General features: G+C 31.8%; 1 protein-coding gene across 1 annotated transcript in view; it reads right to left on the bottom strand.

The window, feature by feature from the left end:
* LOC125055044 overlaps positions 1-13,723 on the bottom strand; it is a 36,600-nt gene that overhangs the window by 2,538 nt on the left and 20,339 nt on the right. The window contains exons 2-6 of the mRNA XM_047657249.1: positions 13,391-13,577; positions 11,116-11,277; positions 3,177-3,254; positions 1,032-1,169; positions 217-313 (exon numbers count right to left, since the gene is read on the bottom strand). Coding sequence (XP_047513205.1) covers positions 217-313; positions 1,032-1,169; positions 3,177-3,254; positions 11,116-11,277; positions 13,391-13,571 — 656 coding nt within the window. The 5' untranslated portion in view covers positions 13,572-13,577. The remainder of the gene's footprint in view (positions 1-216; positions 314-1,031; positions 1,170-3,176; positions 3,255-11,115; positions 11,278-13,390; positions 13,578-13,723) is intronic.

Here is a 13,723-nt window from a genome sequence, read left to right as displayed (position 1 = left end):
AAATGAGTATTTAAGTTTGCTTCTTATGCATCTCCTTAGACCCTGTATTTCATAAATAATTTCTCTGTATGATGAAGTACATCAGCCTTCTGTTCTTTCTACAATTAGTGTGCATCACTCAGGCAAAAGTATATATTTTTTAATGTTTGAAATAATTTAACAATAATTTCATTTGGTTCATTAAAGTATATATGTGACGAGTTACATATAACTTACTAGTGAGAGGCACGTTCAGGATAAATATATTTCACGTTCTTCTGCATGTGATCCAAAGACGACATTGTGACTTGCACCACTACAAAAGTACAGGAAGCTGTAAAAAAATTTAGAAATATGTTTAGAAAAAAGAAATGTTATTCGATAAGATTAGTGAAAAATTTCGACTACAAGAGACACCTGTTGAGCCCCGTAGGGCCCGAGCCAAGGTAAACAAACATCACGGTTGTAATCACAATCCGTTTATATAACCTTGTAACAATTTAGCATATCTGAATGTAGAAATTATAATAGCAATACTGAGGAATAACCGACTGGTCTTTAAAAATTATCTAAATAATTTAAGGGTAATGGTTTTGCACAATTGTTAAAGGAATTTAATTTATACACATTTGATAATTTTTGTGAAATTGATTTGACGTTAAGTTTATAAAAGCCATCTCATGAAACCGAAAGGTATATATTAAAAAAAAACATTTATCATTTAATAGGTTAATGTTATATATTCAGGGTCCTACAAGTTGTTTAAAGTTATAAAAATAGATTTTAATCTATATATTACGTATCTACGCTATAGCCTAAAAACAAAATAAAATATATATATACCTACATATAACGCTATTCTTGCATATAAATATTATCATTATTACAATTAAGAGAGGAATTGCTGCAGGCTTCAGGACTACTATGCCTCAAGTATTTTCATAGTCATGTTTTTGTTTTCAACATCCAGTACTAATTAATATGAATTTTAGTTTTACGTTGTAAAAACACAGAAAGATGGTGGTGATTTAAGATTTCGTCATAACACTTACTGCTTATAAAGTGTATGCCAGCTGCGAGACGCTTGAACATATATCTTGGGTTGCGGAAGGTGTAGATTGAGAAGCCGCAGCCCATAGCCATCACGAACAAACTTATGATACCGAATGATATCATCGTTCGAACATAGTCTGAAAGAAGTAAACATTGCGTAAAAATACTGGTAAGTACATTCACGCAAAATTGTGAATTCGTAATACTTTTTCCATTTAATAATTATATAACAGTCATTAAGTGGAAAGCTTTGATGCCGTTACGTAGAAAGAATTATTATATCTGATTAAGTGCAGATATATTTTTATTGTCCTTATTTATTATTTTATATTGTTGTTATCCCCGGGGCGGTTATTATGCCTAAAAATGCAAGAACAGGGATTAAGAATCTAAAACGAAATTTGATTTGTCAACAGCATCTCTAGTCTATGTACTCTGTATCTAATCTATAGCACTATGAATTTTAATTAACTCTAATATACCTAAGTATGAATGATCCAAAAAATCTGTATAGAAAACTGTACTTTATAGACATATTATATCTAATCACACATTGATTGCATTGATGACTAATTACCATCAGGCGCTTTCATTAATAGTGGTATATTAATGTAACGAGTAACCATAATTATACAATAATGTGAATTATAAATATATATTAAACTTTAAAATCGATTGTCCTTTAGTTTTTATAAATTATTTTTATCTCTTCATGTTTGTTATGTACGCCTGCCTATAAGTGCTTGTCACATTAAATGTTTTATTTTATTTGTACCAATATATTAGTGTGCCGAGCGTTGGCAAGCTTTTATAAATAAATATAAATTTGTCAGCATTCTATAGTGTAATTAGTGCACCATCTTTAAACTCTTTTAAAAATAGGTTGGATAGTTTCTCCAAATCTCCAAATAAGCTGTTTATAAACATAATATTAATAATAATTATGTATCTGACACTCGATACAAGTACGAGTATTTTTTTTACTATAAATAATGCGAGCTAATTCCTTCCGGTTGATACTAACATTGTTATAATTTAATATAAATGAGCTCCGCGAAGCAATTACGGCATTACCGCCCGAGGCGCACCTCAAACCTGCTTAATTCTACTCAGCTGTACGGTGATTACTCTATTTAGTAGATAATATAATCATTATAATTATTTTATTTGGGAAGTATGAGAGAATGAAATATAGAGTTTCTTCCATGTACTTTGTCAAATGTTATTGAGAACGCATTAAAAACTACTAAAATAAATATAGTAAATTATAAGTTTATTGTATTATAAACGTGCCCCTCTCAACTCTGAGGTCTTGCAACCGAATTACGTCGGAGCACTAATGGTTTTTCTAACTGCGCATTTATAACTCAGTTTTACGGTGATGGGATATTTTGTGAGGAAACAAACAAAATTTAAACCCAAAAATCGACGGAGTGTATTAGACACAGAAGACTGAATACTTACCACAAAACAGATACATAAATTTGAAGCGTCACTGTTTTAGTTATATATTTAAAAAAATCAGTGGTGCTACAACCTTTTAGGTCTGGGCCTCAGATTTCTGCATCTGTTTCATGATCATTTCGCAATCCAATAGGCAAGTAGGTGATCATCCTCCTGTGCCTGACAGACGCCGTCGACTTTTTGGGTCTAAGACATGTCGGTTCACCGTTTGAGCAAATGTTCAATGCGCATATGTAATAATGTCCATAGGTGCATAGCTGGGGATCGAACCTACGACCTCAGGGACGAGAGTCGCACGCTGAAGCCAATAGGCCAACACTGCTACAATGAGCTACTGTTGCTATTTAAATATAACGTTTTTTTAAATAAACTCCCATTCATTGTCCCAATACTGCTTCGAAAATATCGACTTAGGTACATAATAGATACCTGATCAAAAAGAACTAAAGTAGTATCCAGCTGCCCACTACAGTATTTCCGAACCAATTCGACTTAGGGTCCTTCAAGAAAAGAGCGTACCAATTCTTGAAAGGCCGGCAACGCACTCGCGAGCCCTGTGGCATTGAGAGTGTCCATGGGCGGCGGTATCACTGAACATCAGGTGAGCCTCCTGCCCGTTTGTCCCCTGTTCTATAAAAAAAATGTAATGGTTTTGTTTCATATTATAAGGAAAAACTTACTAGCAACATCAATATCATAAGCGGGATCTACTGGTTTTCCATTCTTCATAATAGGCTGTGCTAAGTAGTTCGTGCAGTCTGAAACAAAGTATAACTTTTTTATAGTCTTTCTATCTAAGTAGTAAAGCCAGAGCCAAGTTTTTAGATATATTAAACTAGAATATTTAATTCATGTGGTAAGTTTTTATATGTTTACATCCCTCACTATATGCTCCGTTGCTTGAACTTATAGTCATTGTTGTAATTTGTTTATATTATAGAAATTTTTAACTATTATTTAATACTTTTGATTATGAGGCAGAAGATTTCATTCAACCTATCATAATAAAAATAATAAAAAGCTCAATTTTATTTACTTTTATACCTATATTTAGTTTAATTTAATTGGAATACACGCGTTAATTGAATGAAAGATACATTTTATGTATTTTTCTTTACGAATTGTTGGATTCATTTCAAGATGAGTTACCGTACATTTTAACAGAGAAAAGTTTTTATGATTAAACTTTTCCCCTTCAGATGTTTTACAATGAAAACGAGTTGATTAAATTAGATTTGTGGATGTCTTTTTTTCTGATATTTTTATGATTAAAAATGCTAGATTATATAAAACTTACTATAATCTAGCATTTTGAATATGTTAATTAATTATTTTATTAAAAACTTCGATGCATAAATCTGTTCAATTTATAATACAGTGTAAACTCTTTATAACGATTTTTTTTCGTTATAGGGATGGAAGAGAAAAAAAACAAATTTAACTAATCACCTACAATAATTTCTAATTGTATTACTATCAATAAGGTTAACTATTCTAAACACATATAAAACATAACGCTTTTCTTTGACTGATAATACACGATATGTGACGGCGGTAGTAACTGAGGCCAGGCAATGTGACTATTTTTACGTTATAGAGATAGACGTTATAAAGAGTTTACACTGTAATTAAATGATAAGGCCTTATCGCTTTCAAGCGATCTCTTCTAGGTAACCTGTTAAGGTAAATAAAATTAAGTGATCGCAAGGTGTGCACAACTACATAAGATATATTTATAATATCTTAAACATAAAGAAAAATACTTGTAATTTTAACGCAAATCAGGGATACACCAAAATCTATATATATAAAAATGAAACCCGTTTTCCGTTGTCACGACATAACATGAAAACGGCTTGACCGATTGGTCTGATTTTTTTAAATAATATTCCTTGAAGTACGAGGATGGTTCTTACGGAAAGAAAAATTAAAAAAAAATGAGTTAAAAAGTCTAAAAACAACACTTTTCTATATTCCCATACAAAATATTCGTAATAATACTAAAAAGTCAATTTGAACTTTAATACCATATCATAAAGTTCAAATGTTAGTGGAGGGGTTCCGAGAAGGTAAATGTATATTTTTCGACAGAATGAATTTGTTGTCCTATCAACTTTCTTTTTTTTATCTTAGCTAGACCAGTGTCCCGAATAGCAGAATAAGTATTAAAAAAAATAAAGAATCGACTGTTAGGCGGTACGATGTTCGCCAGGCCAGCTAGTGAACAATATTTATTTCTCATTTTCAAAAATTCAGTGGTAAGTTTAAGCGTATTTATCACATCATATTTATGCTTGGTACGTCAACCCTTACCTGATTGAAAAGCAAGTATCAAAACATATACTTATTTTTTATACTACGTATATATGAACCATAGCAGAGTATCTGGTCATCCACAACACAAGGATGTCCCTAAATAGGGACTGGTGTCTATATTAGCTACCATATAATTTTGTTTTTAAACAATTTCAATGTTTGAAATTCTTTCACCATTTGATTGCTGCATTATCACTGATTAAAATAGGCTTAATTGCAATAAATAAGGATCCCGACTAAAACTACAATAATGGTGGTAAAAAAAATGCCTATAAAATATCTTTTATCGCATGCGCTGCGAAAACTATTTGTGAAAACATATCTACAAAAAATGTCACACACACACACAATGATAGCATGTGTCTAACTCTTGTCGAGTATTTACATAATATATAATGGTACCTGTGACATGTATGATAATAATCTACGCTTGAAATCTCAGATAAACTTAAGTAAATATAACTATTCAACTTAGAAAATCACATACAATCAAAGCCTATTCAAAAAGGTAAAAAAACACGTCTATTATAAGATGAATCTATTAATAACTGAAATCGTCGATTACAAAAATACACTTGGTAACGATTCCAGGGATAAATCAACTAGACGGTTTATTACACGCAATCAATTCGCAATAAATTTTATTAATACCAAAAATAGATTTAGTGTATACAATAAAACTAATAGACCATTTGAACAAGTGCTTTGAAATAAGACTTTATTTGTTTCCGTTCTGGAGCAAATTCCTAATAAAACGTTCATTATTTCTCAGTAATAATAATTAAATATTAATGGATTCCATGGACGCTAATAGCCAATAAGGATTAATAAATGCTTCGGAAGAGTTTAAGCTTTGCAAGTAATTTCAGTGTAGCTTTCTTAACAGTTTGAAATGTTAATAAATATAAGGAATTAAAAAATGGGTAAACAACATATTATAATTGTTTTGGGAACATTTATTTATAAAATAATGACAGGTTCAATCAAATATTGTTAATTAAATATCTAAACCATCAAATAATAATTGTAAAAAATAGTTTCAATATTTCTATGGTTCAACTTTCATACGTTTTAACCTCTCCCTAAAGCTTAGCTCACCGCTACTCGAGAAATGTTTATCACCGCTATGACGACCGTTACGGTGACACTCAATGTTCTCTAGAAAACCTACTCCGATGTAATATTTTATAGACAACGTATGGGTGACGTCACCCAACGTTACATTACGGCCGTTAGTTAACGGCACCGCTTTTCTAGGAAACCGTAGCTTTAAAGTCTTTTACAAATAATAAAAACTCTTCTTACTCGTACTTCACGTGTTCTGAGAATTCGAAATTTAAATAAGACTACCTCATGCGTAAAATTAACGCATTGTAAACATTCTTGCAAATCTATTTTGGCGTTTGATAGACACGTTTATCCCAGGAACATTATCGCTTCATGTCCATCGAACAAACCACTACCTATTAATATGTAGTAATTTCTATTTCCTCTACGTAACAGCCATTGTTTGTTTATTATGTACGTAACGTAGATTTAGCCCGCACTGAAAGAACCGATGTGGTATTTTTATCGGTGACTATAAATCTTATTGTGTGGGTTGATCTGTTTATTTTATAAAACCAGGTTTCCCTAGTTACCGAGCGCAGTACAGATGGTGTTAATTGCAAAATATGTTAACATATATTTAACCTAAGGTTTATTTAATGTTATATATGCAAGCATCAAAAATTTTCTGTGATAATATGAAAATTATTATTAAGGTAATCAAGAAAAGTTTTGTCAAAGAATGGTTATATATGTTACTGTAAAAGTTCGAACTACGGTTAATCTTAAGATTTAAGTGCTATTCTTAGGATTTACCGACATCAGTTGGAAATGTAAGTATTTCTGAAAATACGACGATTTTTAGGATTAAAACAATGAGTACTACTTAATTATTTACCTTAATGTACTATTAGACAAAACAGGTACATAGTATTATAAAGGTATCATATGATAGTAATAAGTACAAACTAATACCAACTTATTTAAATTATTTTGAAAAAACACATAACGTATATCTCTGAATATCTCAATCTCTATCATATCTATCTAACTGAATCAGTAGCTCTCTATTTGGAATTTAACAACGAAATACAAACATAATGCTTACATAAGCTAGTCTAACTTAATAATTATTTTTGTTTTTCAACATTTACCGTGCCATTAATGTAAATCCTGAGATTTACCAACGGAGTGGTGGTAATAGTTCGGATCGCAAACCTTTTGGGACATTTACCATTAGGAATTGGTAGATCTTAGGTTTTACTGGAATATCTTAGGATTTACTGCAGTTCGAGCTTTAGGAGTAAAAAAGTATATCGTTTTGTGTATTTAAATAGAAAATAATTTTAAGGATAATTATGTAAAAGTATGACATTCTTACTTATTAACAATAAAAAAGTTTTTAACCCGTCTTTCTTTCTTCCGTCATCTTTCGCGCTAAATTCAAAAGCTACCAAACAATTCTCCAGAGGTGTTTAATAATAGTATACCAATACATTCTCCTTGGAAATAAAAAACATACTTTCAGGCATAGCTCACACATTAGATAATACTAATAAAAGCGGAAACAATTCTCTTTTGTTTTAAAAAATAGAAGTCATTTGTTTGCATCGTGTCGGGACGTGTTCTTAAAATTTAAGTGCTTGAAAATTTTTACTACAGAGCTGGTAAATCAATACTTGAGAGCGAAATTAGGAGTTCATGTTCCAACATATTCTACGACTACGCGTGACTGTGCTGAGCTCACGCACGGAAGAACTTTCCCAAAGAAGAAGCCCGCAAGGGACGACATACATCGGTAATGACTGAACAAATGCTTTTAGAAGTTGAATACATTGTCTTAGCAGATTTTCGGGTTACTATTTGTTTAATAGCAAAATAAATTAAGTTTTCCATAGGAAGTATCCATAATAACTACAAAACCATTTGGGTATGAAAATTCTGATGCGCAGCAACGATTTATAATATTGAATGAATAAAATATTTATTGTCTGAATATTGGTATACCTTTAGTTTTGAAGTGAACATAATATCGCTTTTGAGTAGTTTCCAATTCTCAAATTGAATCTTTAGTATCTCGAATAACAATTACATCTTCCCTTGGCAAGCGTCTCAAATGAGTCAACAATTAGTTGTACGTTTAATAGTTTCGTTCTCATTAATATTTAGATCCGTTATATGGTCGTCTTATGCGTTTTCGGCGCCAGTTCATTGTTTAGTTTGGAAATTCTTTTTTTAAGGAAACCGAGCTCACAATACAAGTGTACGATTATCTTAAAAGTGTGACATTTCTTTTTTCTTTTTTTCTTCTTTTCTTTACATGTGCGCAATTAATCCCAAAAAACTACTAAACTAGTGGCCAAGGTACAGCAAACAAAAAAGAGGGAGACAACTTAGAAGGTGGATAGACCACATTAAAGAAACAGCAGGTGGTACATGGCAGAGAAAGACAGTGCAGAGAAGAATAGAAGGATTTGGAGGAGACCTTTGCCAAAAAAGGGCAACCCTATACACTAGAAGAAGATTAAAATGGAAATGTGTTTAAATGTAAATGTATCTGAATAAAGACTATTATTATTATTATTGAAGTGAAACTTCTTTATCGGGGTTGGAAAAAAATTTAGTGTAACATTTTTTCGTTACGCGTCACAATTTTCCGTTACGCGCCATCTTTTTGAAGTGAAACTTCTTTATCGACGTATGAGAGAAATTTTGTAGCAAATCGTCACGTTTTTCAATGATAGTAATAATTCTATTACAATTAATGAAATTCTATAATAATCTTCGTAGTAATACGGTAAAATGAAATATTTGTATTCATGTCTATGATAATAAAAGCCTTTTGTTAAACTTTATCTAATTTAACGAATTTCTGTAAAGTTGCATATAGTAGAACATTTTTCGAAAAATAAGATCATAAAGAAGTTTCACTTCTTACGTGTGTACACCTAGTACACGCACAATTTTTATTATTATTAATACTAGCTTGTGTGGGAAAGGAAAAAAATCTTGTGGGCCCGGCACCTCACATTAAAAAAACACATGAATAGAAAGAATACTTAGAAACTTAAAAGAAAATAAAGTTTACCAGTCCAAACAGGACAAAAAACATCGGAAAAGTTAACTATTTTAATTTCCAAATATATTATCGAAAAAATGTAACATTTAAACGCACTTTAATTTATTGTGCGTAACTTTTTATTGTTTTGATGTTTTGTCGTATTAACTAGATTTACGTAAAGTCTATTTGACAACAAACGCCAAATATAAACTTGGTATAAAGGGAGCGATTGACAGTTGACAGTCGCTGTCAATATTAATTTACTAAATGCATCTGACCGTTTCCGTATTGTAACAAATCATTTTAGTAAAATCGAAGTAGATATATTTCTGGTAATGAAGTGTATTTTATATATAAAAATATCATAGTAAAAATAATTGCAATTATGACTTGAAGTTTTGAATTGAATTTGAAAAAGAATTTCATAGAGCCCGGTGGCGCTATAAAATTCAGGGATAAGAATCGCACGCTTAAGCCAACACTTATATAATAAATATAAGTAAGTAGTGTAAATTATTATTATTAATTTTTTAAAAATTTAAATTAAAAAATTTAAGGTTCAAGAGATGTTTTACTCTAATGCGTGGCGGGTGACATCTATCCCTGAGGTATGGTGAGATTACCGCTATTACAATTAAATTACTAAAACACATTTTTATTGTTTGATTCCGCTGTCTATGTAGATCTACGAAAAACTTACTTGATAATCGTTTCTAGTTCGTATATATTAAGTTTCTCATGTAAAAAATAAAATTGATGTAATGAGAAATAAGGTGCTTTAAACATTTAAAATTACTATGAATATTGGCAATGTTGGCCTAGTGGCTTCAGCGTGCGACTCTCATACGAGGTTCGATCCCCGGCTGTGCACCAATGGTTCTTTCTGTGTGCGCATTTAACATTTGCTCGAACGGTGAAGAAAAACATCGTTAGGAAACACGTCGTAGACCCAAAAAGTCGACGGCGTGTGTCAGGCACTGGAGGCTGATTACCTACTTGCCTATTAGATTTAATAATGATCATGAAACAGATTCAGAAATCTGAGGCCAAGACCTTAAGAGGTTGTAGCGCCACTGATTTATTTTATAAATATATTCAGTCGGCTAACTGTTTTCCAATAGATACGCCCGGGACATTATCCAAATGCCAATAACTGTTTTTACGTAGCGCTTCAAAGCTTTAAGGCTCTTGGCCTCTTAGTTGTATTTGTTTAATATAATTTTTCTTTATACGCAAGAATCTACGTGTGCCTGAACGTCATCGATGGGTCAAAAATATGCGAAATCGGCATGTTTACCTACATCGTTAATTATTCACTTAGAAAAAATTCGTGGACGAAATTTCCTTCGAACTCGCATTTTTTTTCGTCGGATGACGCGTTACGGCGAGTTATTTAAGATAATCGCATGCCTACTAATAGACAACTATAGTAATCATCACCGAAGTGTGATTACACTATTTACTATAGATAAATATATAAATTATAATAATTCGGAAACATATATATTTCGACTGCTTTCTTGGGTATAGAAACTGTGCGATATACTATATGTATACCGCTTTCAAGCCATATAATACATTTGAATCGCGCATAAACGCTAAACGTGAACCTGAGATTAAAAATAGATGAATTTATTCGAAGAATTAGATTCTATTATATTAAAGTAAACCAGCGGGTGCTAATGGAATTACCGAGTGAGAGAAAACAGAAGGCGGTCCAGAAAAAAATAAACTCATACTGTGCCTACGAAGTAGTAACGAGTTCAGGTTATCCATACGTATAAATAAACTAAATATAGGAACTATTTTTATGTATAAATTACAGCAAAAATGTATATTTTTTAATTTTCCATACACAGCCATTTCAGGTTTTAAGAAACTGAGCGTTTTTAAGGCAACTTCTACCGCGCACGACCACTATTTGTAACCAGCACCCACTGAAGTATTTCCGAACCAATTCAACTTAGGGTCCTTCAAGAAAAGAGCGTACCACTTCTTAAAAGGCCAGCAACACACTCGTGAGCCTATTGACAATGAGTGTCCATGGGCGGTGGATCACTCAACAACAGGCGAGCCTCTTGCCCATTCTCTCACTGTTCTTCAAAACTTTTCAAATAATTGTTTTATTTATGTAACAGTTAATATGTGACTTGTCCTTCACACTTTTATTTATATACTTGCGTTAAAATACTCACTTGTATAATATTCCCCTGTCAATCCTGTAACATCAATAGGTCTTGGTGTTGATGCATTCACTGCCTCGGGAACAAGCGTAGGACGAAATACGTATCTGCATATTTCCCATACACCAGAGTTACTCCACATAAAATATTCTCCCCTGGTTGGTAGATATATACCTGTAACAAAAAGTATATATAAAATCTCAGCGACCTTAAATCGTGGAGGTAGAAAACAGCCTTTATATATTTATTTATTTTTAGATATATAATTTATAAAAAAGGAGCAAACTATAGATACATAGTAAAGTCCACCAAAACATCTAAAAATTACAACTTATTTCCCAATGATAATATATTGTTCACGCAAATCAACGACATTAAAATTGTGTGTTGTACGAAAATACATTATAACTGAGCCAAAATATTGATACAAAGCTGGTAGCCGATGCAAAAATTTAGAATCTTTATTAATATAATATGTGTTTGTGTCTATATTATAGACGTTTGTACGTAATATTTATTTTAATATACGCGGGTTTAATCTTTACATTTAGAACTTGACATCTACCATTTTTGAAAAAGAGCGAGAGAATAGTCAGCTATAGTTTAAACATAACTCTGTATGAATTAGAACTCATTAAATTATACGCTCCATAAAAATACAAATTAAGAAAATCTTAAATAGCCCTAGACATTCTCATAGTACGCGTTAGCAAAAATAGACGTGAGGACGTCGACCTGAGTGTAACATTAATTAATCAGAGTGTACCACTGCGTTAAATGTGTATAATGTAAGTGATATATCAAGATTTTGCTGAAAGTCAATTAGCGAACTTTGTAGTACGGTATTGGCGGTAAGAAAACAATATCGATGTACATTGATCTTTTCAGATGGCTTTGAATTTTCTCGTTAACGCTTTAATTTAATAATGTATGCTAGCTTTAGGTTTGTGTTATTTGTATTTTATTTGGGAAATTTTATACTTGGTGAATAAAATATTTTAATCATATTTTGGATATGACAATGTTAAAGGTAACGAAAATCAAAATTTTACAATATTAATATACCTAATTATCTTTAAGAGACTACAAAATTATTTTACGTAAACTTTTTTGGTGAAAAAATCCAAATACTCTTTGCAAATGAAAACAGTGTGTTGTCATAAAATGTAAGTAGATTTAAAATAACTTTAGCCATGACTATTGCGTAGTTTAGTACTGAATAAATTTTTCTTTCTACACAGACCTAAACATCTGCTTTTCGAACAGGGATTAATTACAGGCATTTGTTTTAAAAAATCTATCCAATAGAGAATTTAATTTCCCAACTTTTATTTAACGATGTTTCAAAGCGTTTAAAAGTAACGTTCGGCGGGGCTACGTTCTTTTATTTCTCCTTTGATTCCCAGCAAAGAGCACTCAAAGGCAGTATTGGTTCTAAACATTGTTAGCTTTCACAAAGCAATTTCATTGTATTTATTCAGTGTTTATTTTTATTCAAATAGTATTTGAACGACTTCGAACGTGCGTCTTAACATTTAGAGAATATTGGCATAGGATTATATTTTAAGCAAAATCAAAATAGTTTGATGGCCTAGTGGCTTCAGCGTGCGACTCTCTTTCTGTCAGTGTGCACATTTAACACTAGCTGGTACGGTGAAGGAAACATCGTGAGGTAACCGGCACGTCTTTGACAAAAAGTCAACGGCGGGTTACAGGCACAGGAGGCTGATCACTGAACTTTCTATTGTAGAAATACAAATGATCACATAACAGATATCTGAAGCCCTCTACACAACCTGCTCTAACAGTATGCTGTTGTCTTTGAATTCTTTCTTCATGCGCGCTAAGGCCGCCTTCTCTACGCATATTATGTTTTTTAGTTTATTTAGGTAGCTAGAGTCTTACAAGAACAAATATTGCCATGCGTCTTTGTCAAATATAATTTTATTTATAGCTTGATTCATGTGTAAGTGGATTTTTTCTTAACTGGATTCTTTTTTAACTTGTAATTTTATTGTTTATAAAAAAAAACTTTAGCGATAAAGAACACAATGTACGAGAAAAAATTACCGACGTATCGAATAATACGTATTATATAAATTTAGTTTGAAATTGGATATAGCTTAGATATTACATTTTTGCAACATGGAAAGCTAAATCGTGCGCATGTTATAAATCTCTTTCATTTGAATATTACTTAAGTCATGCCAAATCAAAATATCTGCAAGATGGCGAAACCGTTCTTACAAAGAAATCGGTAGCAACAATAAGAAACAAAATCGCATACCATTTGGACTATAAATATGCACCCATTTCTCGGTGCATACAGCAGTTATCCATACAAATGTTGACAAGCCAACGAGAACAGTGCAGGCGAAGAGGATCCTTCTCTCCAGCACTAACGCTTGCAGCAAGGGCCTCCTCTCAGCACCCACTGATGATGCTGTTGACATCTTGTCTGTCTCCATCGCAATCTGCCAAAGAAAACATGAATTTAAATCATCTATTTATGGCTCTACTGGAAAGTGGTTCTTGTCAAATGAAATTGGGATAATGAATTAACCACAAAATGTATTAATTAAATATTTATAACAATTATGAATTAACTTACATTAGAACC

Source organism: Pieris napi, chromosome 13 (assembly GCF_905475465.1).
Source record: "Pieris napi chromosome 13, ilPieNapi1.2, whole genome shotgun sequence".
NCBI lineage: Eukaryota > Metazoa > Arthropoda > Insecta > Lepidoptera > Pieridae > Pieris > Pieris napi.
The sequence above is the reverse complement of the archived record's forward strand: the minus strand, read 5'-3'. Positions and strand labels throughout refer to the sequence as shown.